Here is a 17,090-nt window from a genome sequence, read left to right as displayed (position 1 = left end):
TTTATTAACTGTGCAAGAAACTACACATTGTTTGAATTGACAGACTCGTCGACCCATGTAAGGTTTAAAGAATTTATTCTCATTAAAGATACAATATCCACTTACATGAGAACAAGATATTAACAATACTTATTTATATCATCAGTACAGTTCGAACTTACAATATTACTGATACAAAAGTACATTTGTCGTTTAAATCTCTCTTTCTCTAATAAACCTAATAAAAAGCCTTATGAAAACCCGTAGTCTAAAAATCCAAGCACATTAGACACGAAACTACGTTGCGCCAAAATTCGTTAATAGCGCGGGAACCGTATTTTTTTTGGGATAAAAAGTAGATGTACTTTCCAGGGACTCAAAATACCTCCATATATAATTTCTGAAAAATCGATTTAGCGGTTTGGGCGTGAAGAGGTAACAGAGAGACAGATACTGTCGGACTTATAATATTATCAGTATGGAAATACTTCCATACTAATAATATTATCTATACAGATAGAAACTTAAGCTATGTAACTATTACGTGGGAGAGCCATGCTTCGGCACGAATGGGCCGGCTCGACCGGAGAAATACCACGTTCTCACAGAAAACCGGCGTGAAACAGCGCTTGCGCTGTGTTTCGCCGAGTGAGTGAGTTTACCGGAGGCCCAATTCCCTTCCCTATCCACCCCTATTCCCTTCCCTTCCCATCCCTACCCTCCCCTATTACCCTATTCCCTCTTAAAAGGCCGGCAACGCACTTGCAGCTCTTCTGATGCTGCGAGTGTCCATGGGCGACGGAAGTTGCTTTCCATCAGGTGACCCGTTTGCCCGTTTGCCCCCTTCTTTCATAAAAAAAATCTCTCTGTAGGGATAAAACAATAATCCCTTGGATGGCAGGGGTTGATGATGATGAGATCTACGTCATCGTCGAAACTTCAATACCTAAGTTAGAAGAGTCGTCAGCTGCACTTTATTACGAACCGGGAAGGCGGGAGGCAAACTCGGAACAATTCTTACTGGAAATTATCATAATTAAATTACTATAAGATGAAAGATTTATTCAAGTCTTTTTTTTATGAAATAAGGGGGCAAACGAGCAAACGGGTCAGCTGATGGAAAGCAACTTCCGTCGCCCATGGACACTCGCAGCATCAGAAGAGCTGCAAGTGCGTTGCCGGCCTTTTAAGAGGGAATAGGGTAATAGGGGAGGGTAGGGCAGGGAAGGGAAGGGAATAGTTGAGGGTAGGGAAGGGAATAAGGTAGGGGTTAGGGGATTGGGCCTCCGGTAAACTCACTCACTCGGCGAAACACAGCGCAAGCGCTGTTTCACGCCGGTTTTCTGTGAGAACGTGGTATTTATCCGGTCGAGCCGGCCCATTCGTGCCGAAGCATGGCTCTCCCACGTATAGCATGTTCGAAGTCTGTCCGACGCACGTTGTTCTGCCGCATATAGAAATAATTAATACTAATATTTTATAAAATACGCGAAAGTATGTCTGTGTCTTATGTCTTATCTCTTAGGTTCTATTCAGACCGCAACGCGACGAGGCGAGGCGAGGCGCGGCGCGGCATAAATTTGTATGGATTTGACAGATTTCAATTGCGTGAGAGTGAGACGTCTTGCGAATCTGTCAAATCCATATTCTAGAAATGCATCTACGCGTCGCGTTGCGTCCCGTTTGTGTCCCGAGAAAGGACATAGGATACTATTTATCGAGATAAAAATGTACGATTCGCACGTGGTGACTGCTTATTAAGGTAAAATCGGGACCGTATTAATGGGACTTCGCTGTCCGTCCTTCTGTCTGTCACCAGGCTATAACTGAAGAACCGGCTCCCACACAACAAATGCTTTCTGGAACCCTTCGTGCACACGCCCAACTTGCACTTGGCAGATTTTTTAATGTTTTAATGAGAGCATTACTCTCATACGCGAGTAACGACGTGTAATAATTTAACGATCCCGCGTCAGAATATTAAAACTGATGAATAAGGTTATGAGGGTAGAAGAAAAATGTTTTATAAATGCGGACGGACGACGCTAAGCTGTCATACTCGTATTGTTCAATTCATTCACATTGCAATGTAACGCAGCGATGCTTTAAGTGAGCCATATGAAAATGAACTTTATTTACTACTCTAGAAGATGGACATTGAATTGACAGACTTGCTTGTGGTGTTGGGTTGTTTCAATTTTGAAGGGCTCATCTAAAATCGTATCGCCTCGCGACGTTGCAATGCTAAAAACTAAATAATCAATTCTGTTACACCCTCTATAAGGGTTGATTCAGATCATTCAGACCGCAACTCGACGCGTAGATGCATTTCTAAATGTTATACGGATTTGACAGATTCGCAAGATGTCTCACGCAATTGATATCTGTCAAATCCATACAAATTTATGCCGCGCCGCGCCTCGCCTCGTCGCGTTGCGATCTGAATTGACCCCAATGGATACACGTAATATCACACCCTAAAGTGTTATCAATTCTGTTACACCCTGTATTTATATTGTGGCTTGTAGCAATCAGCAAGACACTCGGATTGGAGCAAAATACTTTACGGACCAAAAACAAAGGGACAAAAGGAACGTATTTCAATGGCGGCCTCTTCGCAATTTATCTTGGCGTAATGAAAACACATTTAGAATAAATTGTTAATACCATGTCGGAAGCCATTTTGTTACACGTTTATTAGGGTCAAGTTACACTGCGACGATACATGACGCAACGCTGCATTGCGGACATTCTCACAAACGAGGTCTCGTTTCGGTGCGTATGGTAACAAAATGTTCTTATGTTAAGGTCAGTTACACAAAGTTGCGATGACAAAACCGTTGTCTTTTCGCTGCGGCAGTCTTGTTTTGGTGTGAGCTGCCCCGTATGTTTTTGCCTTATAATTTGAATCTTTTTTTAACTACTATCTGTCTTGTTGCAGGCACTACGCTGTTCTTTGGACATCCAGGTATACCTTCAACAATCCACTGTCTTTTAGGCGTCGGAACTCATGACTACAACTGAGTCCTTCACCTTGTAGAAACAGCCAACCTGAAATACACAGGTAGCGTTAAGCGAAACATAGTTTCGTTTCGTTGCTTCTACGCAGCGTAAAGGTTTTTTTTTTTATTTAAACGTCATATTGTGTAGAATATAATTTAACAATATTTTCCGATTGTGTATGTAAGCGTCGCAGCGTAAGGGTCAATTCAGACCGCATCGCGACGCGTAGATGCATTTCTCAATTTGTACTGAATTTACAGATTTCATTTGCGTGAGACGTCCTGCAAATCTGTCAAATCCATACAAATTTAGAAATGCATCTACGCGTCGCGTTGCTGTCTGAATTAACCCAGATTTTGCAGTACGTTTTATTTTTCGACAAAATAAGATATGAAAGATGCACGTACCGCTATCGATGTCATTGCCAAATTTGCTCATTCCTTTATCGCGAAAGTAGAAGCAGTTCTGTCGATGGAACTCGCAGATGTTGTTAAAATCCCTCCAGTATCCGTAGTAATTGACAGCGCATACTGGCGTCAGAGCAACCCTGTAACCACGGTCTCATGAAAACCATGTTGTGAAAATAATGTCAGTTCCTAACTACCTTCTAGTTGGAACGAAGTTGCTAATGGCGTGTTCAGCGTTGCGAAAGGAGGCTAGACAGAACGATATTTGACCTCGACACTTTTTTATTAGTACCTGCATAGTAGGGGCAGAGGGCGTTGATAGTATTCCTGTGCGTCAACTAGATAGAGTTTTTTGAGAATAAACAGTGACGCGTTGTTAGTACTCCTAGGCAACAGGTAGATGGCGTTTTTATATAATTTTTTTTAGTGTTTATTACAGGTTTTTTTAAACATAAGAAATAACTTCGTTCCATTCGGGTGTCCCTTGACACCTCTCAAGTTTTTTTTCTGAGATTTTGAGTTAGTGTTTTGAGGAAACGTATTAAATTTAATCCAGGATCCATATAAATAAACCCTAACTAATATTTGCGAGACAGTTATTGGTAGAGCTACCAATAACTGTCTCGCAAATATTAGTTAGGGTTTATTTATATGAATCGTGGATTAAATTTAATGCTCTATTGCATTAAAGGGTTAATTAAGGCATTTTTTCATCTAATATAATTTAGCCAAATATCACGTCCTCGCTCCTTTGCCCAGCAGTGGGATAGCATAGGCTAATAAAAATAAAAATAAAAAAATCACGTCCTCGAGTATTGAACATGTCTCACTAGTCACGATGTACAATATGGATATGACAGATTTCAATGTAACTTGCATGAGAGCCAGTCCACACGGCGCATTGCATCAGCGTTGCATCGACGCAGCGCTGCAATTGCGTTGTTTTACATACAAATAACCAAGGTGTTCACACGGCGGGCTGCGTCGTCGCAACGCACACATAACGGGCAGCAGCCCCCGAGACGTGACGTAAGACTGCTTCGTTAAAGCTGCGATGACGCAGCGCCCGTATGGCTGGCTATGCGTCTAAATATTTGTATTGCGACGCACCGCAACGCGCCGTGTGGGCTGGCTCTTAGGGCCGGGACACAAAAACAGGACACGACGTCGTGTCGTACCACGACGTGACGTCGTTTCACGATGCGACGTCGTGTCGAGGGAGTCTATGACGCGCGTCGTAAAAAACTACGACACGACATCGTACGACGTCGCGTCGTGGAAACTCATCATTGAATTTCTACGTGATTTTCTACGACGAGACGTCGTACGATGTCGCGTCGTTTCACGATGCGACATGTCGTCGTATCGTGTTTTTGTGTCCCGGCTCTAACATTTCACGCAAATATGAATGAATTGTCATACCTCATGTCAATTCAATACAAATTTAGAAATGCATCTCACGACCTACGCGTCACGTTGCGGTCTGAGCTGACCCTTAATAACTTACTGGTGCCTTATACACTTTATATTCTGGGCTTCACAGTCGGTGTACATGTCTTTTAATTTCGTCGGCAAATTGTCGTAGTCGATCCCTTCGAATTCGAACACTGGTTTGCCCCTGTCCTCCAGTTTTACGCCCTGTAGCGGAAAATTTAGTGGCTTCGGTTCTTGGCAGCATGTTATGGCACAGCCTGGAAAAGTGAATTATAATCATCTTATGTTCAGCATATAAAAATCAATGCCACTAGTGATTTTATAACTCAAGAACGGGCTCACCTATCCAAACCAATTAATGTTTAGGCTTGACTTTTGAATTGACCCTTAGGGTTAATTCAGATCGCAACGGGACGAGGCGAGACGTGGCGTGGTATAAATTTGTACGGTATGAATTTGACAGATTTCAATTGCGTGAGACGTCCTGCGAATCTGTCAAATCAATATGAATTTAGAAATGCGTCGCGTTGCAGTCTGAACCAAGACGTTAGAGTTATGACACCCCTATCACAATAGACATAACTACCAGTAGTTCGACTGCAAAGAAACGGACAGGTTTCAATATCTGTCAAATTCGTCGGGTTTCACTAGGATTATGAACGGAATGTGCCTCGCGCTGGCTGATATAATTTATTTTTAAATATTTAAAATAAAGATTTCAAAATTGGATTCTGACAATTTTATTCGCATGTGCCAAAACACAAACAACAATACGACCAAAGAGGAACACGTCCAGCGAATATGTCATAGTTTTAAATTCGTAGGTAACAAGTTAACAACCCTAGCGACGATTTTCGTCTTAATACGTCAAATTTAAAAATTTCAACATCAGTTCTAAGACGGCATACTCTATCATTCTGTCTACTCTGCCCCTAAGTCGTTGGGTCTTCTTTTGAATTATAGATCTGGACAAACCGACCCATCCGTTCCGAAGCCAGGTCTTCATTTAAATCGTTTATTTGCATGTCTTACGCTTATATCGTTGTGCAAAATGCAAATATATTTGGCTGCATATAATGAAGATTAGCGCAGTGGTTTTGGTCCATTGCCAAAACAACTCCATTATTTTGGCATCAGTCTAATCTTTATTGTAAACTAGTGACTAGTGTTCTGTTTACCAAACTTAGAGAAAATATTATATTTCGCTTTTTTACGTATAATCTTATTTACATTCCAGTTGATCCGATATACGTTGTTTTGCCATATTATGTGGTATATGGGTTGAGAGCCTCAAAAGCAGATCTTCCGACCAAAACCAGTATTCTCACTTTAGAAAACATTTTAAAAAATTATGGTCGATTCTCAGATGTACAGAATAGGCAAACAAAGTTTTAAAAAATCGGTACAGACGTTTGGGTGCAGTTATACAGCAAACAACACAAAAATTCGGTCCCAATCTTTCGCCTTTGTACGCCTGTGTACTAGAAAAAAAGAATGAAGAAAAAAAAGCAGATTCGGCACACGTTGTTTTGCCATATGCCATCTCACTATAACATTAGTGTGATATCCCCATATGGCAAAACAACGTGTGCCGAATCTGCTTTTTTTTCTTCATTCTTTTTTTCTAGTACACAGGCGTACAAAGGCGAAAGATTGGGACCGAATTTTTGTGTTGTTTGCTGTATAACTGCACCCAAACGTCTGTACCGATTTTTTAAAACTTTGTTTGCCTATTCTGTACATCTGAGAATCGACCATAATTTTTTAAAATGTTTTCTAAAGTGAGAATACTTTAGAAATATGGGGATATCACACTATAACATTAGTGTGATATCCCCATATGGCAAAACAACGTGTGCCGAATCTGCTTTTTTTTCTTCATTCTTTTTTTCTAGTAGAAAATTAAACTCACCAATCAAAAATACCAAAATCAATATCATTTTGACACTTGACACGACTCCACCGTCTCGAGATAAAATCGTCTCTAATTACTGAACTCATTAAAATCCTAATGAGAAATCAAGATTAACAATTTCATTAGATTGATTGAATCTTGAGTCTTAACCGACTTGGTTGAGAGTTAGGGTCAGTATACACAGAAACGCGACAAGACGCAGATATGAATAGCTTTGCCACAAGAAAATGTCAAACGCAATATGAAATTTGTAATACATGACAAAAACAGAGGTGAGGTTGTTATAAGTTTGAGGTGTCTTTTTGTGTGTCAGTGTATGTTTGCCTGTGGCATCGTAGCGTCTAAACAGGTGGGCCGATTTTGATTAGGTTTATACGTAGGAGAGCCATGCTTCTGCACGAATGGGCCGGCTCCTAATTCCTTTCCCTACCCTCCCCTGTTCTCTTCCCTTCCCTTCTCTACCCTGCCCTATTACCCTATTCCCTCTTAAAAGGCCGGCAACGCACTTGCAGCTCTTCTGATGCTGCGAGTGTCCATGGGCGACGGAAGTTGCTTTCCATCAGGTGACCCGTTTGCTCGTTTGCCCCCTTATCACATAAAAAAAGCTGTACTCGTCTTTACTTCGCAATAATTATGATAACAGCTATAACAGTTCTCCGGCGAAGATCAATAACTGATATTTTAGGGTCCAATCAGACCCTATCCAGTTCAAATTGACTTCACTTTTCACTCATTCACTCGCCGTCAACTATTCTCCAATTAAGAGAAGTGCCTTCGTCTCAGACATTTTACGTATAAGGCATGGCGTGAGTTGAGGCCGAAGCCGACGCCGATAAAGTTATCAATACGATATTCGGCTAAATCCAAAGTTTGCTTTGGAATTCTTATAAATAAACCGTCTCAGGCATTATTTATTTTCTAATATAATAATATATATTATGATCCTCACTTATAATAATATTATAAATGCGGAAGTGTATCTCTATGTCTGTCTGTTACCTCTTCACGTCCAAGCCGCTGAACCGATTTAGCCGATTTTTTTTTTTAATTAAATAAGGGGGCAAACGAGCAAACGGGTCACCTGATGGTAAGCAACTACCGTCGCCCATGGACACTCGCAACATCAGAAGAAGGTCATAGGATTGTTTTTACCTCGGAACTAGCTTTTGCCCGCGGCTTCGCTCGCGTTAAAAAGTATTAGTATATACAATCTTTCATCCCCTATTTAATCCCCTTAGGGGAATTTATATAAAAAAAAACATTTATAGTAGCGTTATGCATGCACAGTCTCAGCCCGGTCGGTTTAAAATTGACAAAGTTTCATACAAACTTTCATCCCATATTTTAACCTCTTGGGGGTAAAATTGATCAAAATCCTTTCTTAGCGAATGCTTACGTCATTACATCTACCTGCATGCCAAATTTCAGCCCGATCCGTCCAGTGGTTTGGGCTTTGCGATGATATATCACTATGCCAGTCAGTCACCTTTGAGTTATATCCCGGGTGTAACAAAAATAAGTGATAATACTTTAGGGTGTGTACGTGTTCCTTGTAGAGAGTTCACTGTGAAAGTAGCAGCGCTGAAAGACCAATTTTTTTTTTTCACTTTTGTATGGGGAAACTCTTGACGCTCGGGCCCTTGCCCATACAAAAGTGAAAAAAAAAATTGGTCTTTCAGCGCTGCTACTTTCAGAGTGAACTCTGTACAAGGAACACGTACACACCCTAAAGTATTGTCACTTATTTTTGTTACACACTGTATTTAGATAATGACAAACCTACCTAATTTTTGTCGTTTGTTAATCCGAAACCTTTGACTTAACTGCAGATTAAGAGCCGAAAGTTTAATTGAGGCCGAAAGTGGTCAAAGCCGAAACTCGGACCGGCACTGTGACTAATGAGTTATGAGTTACCTTATATAAACTAGTATTAAAGTTTGTGACGTTTTAAGAGATTATCTCTGGATCCAACCAATTCCGAAAATTCACCAATAGATAACCACGTTATCTAATCCATACTTCTTATTAGAAGTATTAGGATATTAGATGTGTCTGTCTGTCTGTTACCTCTTCACGCTTAAACTTATTATAATTTTGTTGAAATTTGGTACGAAGATACTTTATGCCGGAAATTTTTTTGCACAATGGATTTGAGGGCGTCATCTATTCTTCTATATTTTTACCCTTTAAATCAAACATTTTATCAATAAACCACTATCTAACCAAGTAACCGACGAAATCACTCCATGTTAATCCAAACCACAGCCCACACAAAAGACCCTTTATATTTTCGGAGATAAACTTTTCCTGTTGTAAAGGAAATGGACAAGTGTATCCGGACCCTTAAGTGTCCCGGGTTTTTGCCGAAAAACAGTTTTAAATTTCGCATTTATACTATATCTAGATGCAGCCTGCTTCTGGCGCCAAAATTATTTTATTGCGAGAAAACCGTACATTTTTTCGGGATAAAAGTATTCTACGTACTTTTCCGGGACTCAACGTATCCGTAGACTAAATTTCAGCAAAATTGGTTCAGCAGTTTGGGCGCGAAGAGATAACAGACAGATGAACACAATTTCGCATTTATAATTCGACGACTTCTGTGGCTCAGTGGTTGAGCGCGTTGTCAGCGCTCAAGCCGGGGGTCGCGGGTTCGAATCCCGCCGACGGAACAAGTAAGTTTCGTATGTTCCTGGGTCATGGGTGTGTATCATGTATGGTATAAAGGTATTAATTATATTTCCGTTGTCTGGTACCCGTAACACAAGTACTTAGTACAAAGCAGGGGGCCAGACTGACGTGGTGTGAAGCGTCCGTAGATATTATTATTATTATATAACTGTGGATTACGATTGACGGCGTATAAATTAAAATACGCCAAATCAGGACTATCTTGGCTAACTACATTTTATACAACTTTAACAATTATTGCTAAGTTACCATCACAGACATGGATCAAGATAGATACCGCATGTAGCTCCATTTGTATGAAAACGAGCGTGTCACTTTTTTATAGCTACTGAGACGTGCCGATGATAAGAAATTGCCCATTACCTAGGCCAACGTTTCTATTTCAATATATACAGCTCAATACGGCACTTTTAGGCATTTAGGCATTTTTAAAATTCCGATTGACGTCCGATTCGGACTAAAGAACAGACTTTCGCAAGACGAGCATTGCTCGTCGTTTGGGAGCGCGATATGGCACGCGAAGTACACACACATGCGGTATCTATCACGATCTATGTCTGTGGTTATCATCGTTAAAAATATACTTCGGACTCGAGGAAAAAATATTTCTCGAGCAGTCAAATGTTTTCGTTTTTACGAATTTTAATTCTTAAGTATCTCATAAAAACTTTTTCTGCTAATTCTCGCCTAAAATTTTCCTTCAAAATTTTCCTTAAACGTAAGAGGAATTGGTATATTTTGTATATAAATTGTACCAATTAAGTACATTGAATATAAAAAAGTTGACTAAAGAAATATACGAAAAAAAAAGTGTCGCACTCGGGGACTGCCGTGGTAAAGCTTATTGCATAGCTTTTTTCATCAACTTATGCAATTATAATTCGCATACGTTACGCACACAAACACCGTGCCGAAGTGTGACGACGCCGCACAGCTGAGCTGGTCGGAGTGGGGGGTGTTAAGATTTTTTTTCGTTACGGAATTTCTTGATTCGGTCGGTCGGTGAGTTCGGAACTCAGAGCACGCGATAAAAGCTATGCAATAACTTAAAAGACTATGAACGCTCTAGAAATCATTTAAATGAGGCATTAAGAGGGCGACTAACCCAAAAAATCAAACATCGTCCTTCTTTCTTCACACTCACGCCCGTCTTTCATATGCCAGGTGAAAAAGGACGACGCGGATTCATCGCCAAATTAGTTTTTTCTCAATAGGTAACTCGATAAATATACAACAGTTTAAAAATCCGCTAGGTCGATCTCTCAATGATAGAATTTTATGCAATGTGTTAAAATATTAACTAAGTTCAATGCACGGTTATGGCAATTAATGAAAAATTCGTGAAAATTAGATGCATCTTTGTGATTTTTTTTCTATCGAGAAAATTTTAAGATATCGTGTTTTTACTCAGATCGAATTCTCGGAAATATAATGTAGTATCTAATTTTAGAAAATGAAACAATTCGGGGCTTTAATGTTAGTCGCCCCCTTAAAGGCATGGCTTTATTACGCTACTGTTACTGTTTATACTGTGGTTTAATAAAGTCCTATAAAATATAAATTTAAATAACCATTAAAACGTAAACTGCTACATGAATGTACATTTTTAAATGGACAATAACAATAAAAGATCTTCCGGTGCGATGAGCGTAGTAAATTGTGCGATCTTTTTTATTCATTTTTATATTGTTGGTTCATACTTCATAGTAAGGGTCAATTCAGACCGCAATTACGTGACGCGTAAATGCATTTCTAAAATTGAAGTGAATTGACAGATTTTGTGAGCGCGAGACGTCTTGCAAATCAGCTGTCAAATCCATAAAAAAATTGAAATGCATCTACGCGTCGTTCAATTATTGTTTGTTATTTTGTATTAGGGCAGTGTTTCCCAACCTTTTTCAACCACGGACCCCCAGGATGTAAAGCACAGTTTTCACGGACCCCCTTAATAAAATAAACTGCAAAAAAATCGGATTACGTATGGTCCAGAGATGACACCGCGGACCCCCAAACATATACTCGCGGACCCCCAGGGGTTCACGGACCACAGGTTGGGAAACACTGTATTAGGGGGTAAACGAGCAAATGAGTCAAGTGAGTAAGCTATTACCGTCGCCAATAGACAGTCGCAATATCAAAAGAGTTGCAGGTGCGTTACTGACCTCATATAGTACTAGATAGCCTGCAAAATATTCGTTGCGCGAAATTAAATTTATCGCGCGGGAATCGTACATTTTTTCAGCATAAAAACTATCCCATGACCTTCACCAGGACGTCCAGAACTCAAAGTCAAATCAAATTTCAGCAAAATCGGTTCAGCGGTTTGGGCGTGAGGAGGTAACTGCAGACAAACAAACAAACAGACAGACAGACCGACGGACGGACGGACAGATAGACAGACGCACTTTCACATTAATAAATTAAAATTAGTAGGAAGTATGGATCCATTACATACCTACTTTAAACTCATGTAAGCACATTACTTCCATTAGTATGTATGGATGTAATACTAATTTATCACCAACTAGTACTAATTATACTACCTTCTGTATTAATATACTTACTATGAAACTGACGAACGGACAGATAGACAGACGCACTTTCGCATTAAGAGGATACACCAGGGGCTAGAGAAATTAATAAAAAGTACGTGTAATATCTATAGCTGTCTCCCTTACCTCAAGCCTATACCGCAGAACGCGATAGAGACAACTGCAGAAAATCAACGATTCGTTGTCCCCTGATTCCTTCTCCAAAACTTAACCGACTTAAGTACTTTTTTCATTGAAGATTAAAGAAAGGCTTGAGCTGTGTTCCTATTTTTTTTTTGTATAATCTAGCCAAATCTGTTTTCTGGATGTTTGAACACAGCGGAAAATCTGGCCTTTTTTTTGAGTTTTTGAACGTTCATATCTTATTTAATAATTAAATTATGAAAAAAAACATACGGACATTGTATTAGTGGCCGTAGATATTCAGGAAAAAGATTATAACTCTACTAGCATTATCCAGGGAGGAAACAGGGGACTACGTTTGTATGAAAAAAAGGGCGGTGTGGACTCCTCTTAAGTAATAAAATTAGTAGGTAAGTATGGATTCATATCCATATTTTGAACTCATATTATAAGCACATTTCTTCCATAAGTATGTATGGATGTAATTCTTTATCACTAGACATCGGATTATATGCACGATCAAAGTGCCGAAATATGCATGCAAGTATGCACGATAAACGGCCGAAATATGCACAAAATATGCACAATCAAAAGTCACTTATTATTAAAATTTATTATTTTTTTGATAAGCTTTCCGGTGGTGACGTTAATAAATGCGTCAATTTTTTATAATTTCATGAAATCCAGGATTTTTCGTTTTTTATACAGCACCAATAATCATTTTCTACCAACAATTTCCGATTGCAATCTTAATGCCCATGGAAGTTTAATAAATCGGTAACTACTTTATTTAAATCTTTTACTAATGTTGCTAACTATAAAGAAAAAAATTGTTTTTAGAAAGATATTGTACCCATCGGGTGTATTGCGTTCTTTAAGTGGGGTGGAGCCCACATATTTTAAATTTTTGATCTATCGTAAATCGTATCTCTGTTTTTGTGGCCTTAGTGTGTGTCATGATAGCTAGTTTGGAGACTACCAGGGCATAAAACTACCAAAATATGCACTATCAACTAAAAATTGCCAAAATATGCACTATCGCCTAAAAAGCGCCATTATATTATATTTAATGCATTTGCATACTTGCGTATGCAAATGCATATAAATCCGATATCTATTTATCACCAACTAGTAAGTATATTATCTACTATGAATGTATGTTAGTACAATACAGAGACGTACAGACAGACGGAGACAATGAGCATGTGGCGGGATGCAGGAATTACCGCTGCGATTGCGTCCGCGATCTGCTATATTTGGATGTGGCATAAATATTATGATTTTATGTACAAGTTGAGTTTTTTTTAGTAATTGGGCCTTGGCACACTACATAATATTTCCATCACTTAATCTCCTGTGTCGCCAGGATTGACAGCGGTATTCAACCTCGAAAACCCTTTGATAATATTATGATCTCAACGAGCCCGAGGGCCATGCTAAAGCTGTCGCGAGGCCCGCTACAAAAATAGTCAGGAGAAGAAGAATACTATCTGGAATATTTTCTACTCCTCCTAAGGAATAGAAAGTATTCCACTTAATATTCGAGTAGCTCAAGAGTGGGAAGTATTCCAGTAATTTTAGTGTAGGAAGTATAGTTGAGTGTTGACCCGGCAAACGTTATTTTGCCGTATACGGTGCGGAAATACGCTTGAGATCCTCAATCGGGATCGTGCGATGTTTGCCCTGTTACAATGTCGTTTTTTTTTTTTTTTAAATGAAATAAGGGGGCAAATGGGCAAACGGGTCACCTGATAGAAAGCAACTTCCGTCGCCCATGGACACTCGCAGCATCAGAAGAGCTGCAGGTGCGTTGCCGGCCTTTGAAGAGGGAATAGGGTAAAAGGGGAGGGTAGGGATGGGAAGGGAAGGGAATAGGGGAGGGTAGGAAAGGGAATAGGGTAGGTGATTGGGCCTCCGGTAAACTCACTCACTCGGCGAAACACAGCGCAAGCGCTGTTTCACGCCGGTTTTCTGTGAGAACGTGGTATTTCTCCGGTCGAGCCGGCCCATTCGTGCCGAAACATCTCTCTCCCACGTATGAAATCTATATCTATCTCCCACGTTTCGGATAATATGAATATGTTGGCCGATTTTTATACCCGATAAGAAAAAATATATCAACCAAATATGAAACTTTCGTACTAGTTTGTCAACAAACCTTAACACTATAATTTTATAATATTAGAATATATTAATATTTTAAAGTTTTAGGAAGCCCGATCAGTAACCATCTGTTAAAACTATGTTTTTATTTAGTTTATAAGAAGTTATTGTTTCTTTTTTAATTTTATTTTTCCTTGTCGTAGTAGTAGTAGACTACATAATATTGTTAATTAATAATACCCATTTCATTCACAATAAGTATTTTATTTCATTTCATCCCATTGTTGCAAACCTTGTTGTATTTCACCTTTCATTGGAACAGATTTCGTCCATAAAAAACTGTGCTGTATTATTTTGTATTTTGTTCAACAGGAATAATATACACTTTTCATGCATTTTTTCCACTTTTATTAATAACAATTATGTTTTACACGACCGGTTTCGATAAAATCATCATCAGCTACACCTGATGATGATTTTATCGAAACCGGTCGTTTAAAACATAATTGTTATTAATAAAAGTGGAAAAAGTGCATGAAAAGTGTATATTATTCCTGTGAAACATTAATTTCCACCAAGAAGTTACGGTACATTCAATATCATATATTTTGTTCAATGTGATTCTGTTGGTGAATCAATGAATAAATAAATAAATTAATTAATATTTAAAAAAAAAAACATTATTTCGCTAGAAGTAATTGAAGGATTGTGCAAAATAAAACTAAAATGCTACCGTGAATGAAACATTACACATTTACATAATTCAGTTGTTAAAAGCACGCGGTGAAGAACGACATTGTACAAAGTAGATTTCGTTTTGCAACTTGCCGTTTACACTTTTAACCGACTACAAAGAAGGTAATATAGCTCTGCTTTTGTAGGTTTAACAGAAAACTTGATCACAGCCAAATAGCGGATCTTCGTAATTTGTTTGCGTTATTTCAAAACCAGCCGACAGATCACAACTAATATTGAATTGATATAGCCCGACCGAATGACGTATGTTCGCCATCTGCGTATGACCTTTCTTCGATGGTACTACCAAAGTATGTCCACGAAATCTGTTAAAGATTGTTCGATTTTAATACTGAGTAAACCAAATCTCTATCGGATGAGCTGTTTAAGCGTTAAGAGGATAGACAAACATACATTTTTTGACGTGGGAGAGCCATGCTTCGGCACAAATGGGCCGGCTCGACCGGAGAAATACTACGGGCTCACAGAAAACCGGCGTGAAACACGCTGTGTTTCGCCGCGTGAGTGAGTTTACCGGAGGCCCAATCCCCTACCCTTTTCCCTTCCCTACCCTCTTCTATTCCCTTCCCTAACCTCCCCTATTACCCTATTCCCTCTTAAAAAGTCGGCAACGCACCTGCAGCTCTTCTGATGCTGCGAGTGTTCATGGGCGACGGGAGTTGCTTTCCATCAGGTTACCCGTTTGCTCGTGTGCCGCATTTATTTCATTAAAAAAAACACTCTTAAACAGGAAAAGGACATAGGATATTTCTTATCTCAAAAAAATGTACCATTAGTAATTAGTTATTCTTATTACTGTATAGTGAATACAGGTCCCGTTTAAATTATTCCAATAGCATTTCCAGCCATTGGATTATTGTATAATAATCCAATGGCTGGAAATGCTATTGGAATAATTTAAACGGGACCTGGAATGCACTGGAATGCAATTCAGTTCATTCCAGTACCCATTCAAAATTACTCTAGTAGCAAACCAGCGCTGGATTGAATTACTGGATTTAAATAATAAAACCCACTATTTGTCTAATAAAAATTAGATGTAAATAAAGTACCATATCCATTATTTATCACTTCGTGTGTTGAAAGCGGATTTGCTGATATCATCCGCGTCGAATGTATTGAGATGTGCTGATTTTGATAAAACCTTATCAATAGGGCTATTTGCTGATTGGATTCTGAAATAAAACTAGATATAAAGCTGAAAATACTCAGCTAATTGACGTTGAAATTCCTATTTGGTGGAAATGAAATGAGTTTTTTGGATTTAGTTTTAAAATGGCGTTATTCGTATTGTTTTAGTCATGTTAAGACAAAGTTTTGTTCGATTTACTTTTATCACAATATATTATGTACTATTCCTTTGGCCTTCCCTGTGGTCTATTATAATAATACTAGATGAAGCCCGCAACTCCGTTGCGCCCAAATTCGTTTATAGCTCAGGAACCATAAATTTTTTATAGATTAAAATATTCTACTTCATTTCTCGCGACTCAGAGTATTCCCATAGCAAATTTTAGCAAAATCGGTCAAACGGTTCAGGCGTAAAGAGGAACAGACAGAAAGACTGACGGACGGACAGACAGACAGAGAGACGGACTTCCATATTTATAATAATAGTATGGATGGAATCGACAGATTTCAATGTAAATTTCATGACGTCTCTCGCAATTGAATTGAAGTCTGTCAATTGAATACTGAAATGCATCTCACGCAAAGATCTAATAGTTGATTATGTCAATGATCTCACGGTATCTACGCGTCACGTTGCGGTCTGAGCCGTCTGACCTGACCCTTATATTAATCTTCTTTAACCAGCCGTTTAAACCTTGAACCCATTTAATAAAGGCAATATATCAAACGATATTGCCTTAGTTACGATAACTTCCTGCATCGGTTTTAATTAAAATGTTACATTTTATAAACTGCAATGTGAGATAGGATCTGACCATCTGTTTCCTCATTGTATGCATCCGCGCGAATGATGAGCGAAAAGTGGATGCGGCGTTACCATACTAATGTTATAAATGCAAAAAAGTGTATATCTGTTTGGGCCTGAAGAGGTAACTACCTCTTCAGGCCCAAAAATATTAGTCCCGGGAAGGGATATAGGATACTTTTTATCCGGGA

General features: G+C 39.0%; 2 protein-coding genes across 2 annotated transcripts in view; one reads left to right on the top strand and one right to left on the bottom strand.

Annotated features, from left to right (window-relative positions):
* LOC121737732 (octopamine receptor beta-2R) overlaps nucleotides 1-17,090 on the top strand; it is a 181,730-nt gene that overhangs the window by 60,247 nt on the left and 104,393 nt on the right. The window contains exon 3 of the mRNA XM_042129421.1: nucleotides 2,921-2,947. The gene's annotated coding sequence lies outside the window, so the exon portion shown is untranslated. The remainder of the gene's footprint in view (nucleotides 1-2,920; nucleotides 2,948-17,090) is intronic.
* On the bottom strand, nucleotides 2,543-6,796 carry LOC121737736. Its single transcript, XM_042129423.1, has 4 exons — nucleotides 6,736-6,796; nucleotides 4,897-5,080; nucleotides 3,390-3,529; nucleotides 2,543-3,030 (listed from the first exon to the last, which is right to left on the bottom strand). Exons 1-4 carry the CDS (start codon nucleotides 6,761-6,763, stop codon nucleotides 2,924-2,926), a joined length of 459 nt encoding a protein of 152 aa, XP_041985357.1. The 5' UTR covers nucleotides 6,764-6,796; the 3' UTR covers nucleotides 2,543-2,923.

The sequence above is a fragment of the Aricia agestis genome, chromosome 21 (genome assembly GCF_905147365.1).
Source record: "Aricia agestis chromosome 21, ilAriAges1.1, whole genome shotgun sequence".
Taxonomy (NCBI): domain Eukaryota; kingdom Metazoa; phylum Arthropoda; class Insecta; order Lepidoptera; family Lycaenidae; genus Aricia; species Aricia agestis.
This window is presented reverse-complemented; position numbering and strand designations above follow the sequence as displayed.

Excerpts from the sequence above, each read along its gene's own strand:
- LOC121737736 (XM_042129423.1), bottom strand. The coding sequence starts at position 6,763 with ATGATATTGATTTTGGTATTTTTGATTG. Across the intron at positions 5,081-6,735 it reads GATTTTGGTATTTTTGATTG|GCTGTGCCATAACATGCTGC; the intron begins GTGAGTTTAATT and ends TCACTTTTCCAG. Across the intron at positions 3,031-3,389 it reads TGGCAATGACATCGATAGCG|GTTGGCTGTTTCTACAAGGT; the intron begins GTACGTGCATCT and ends TGTGTATTTCAG.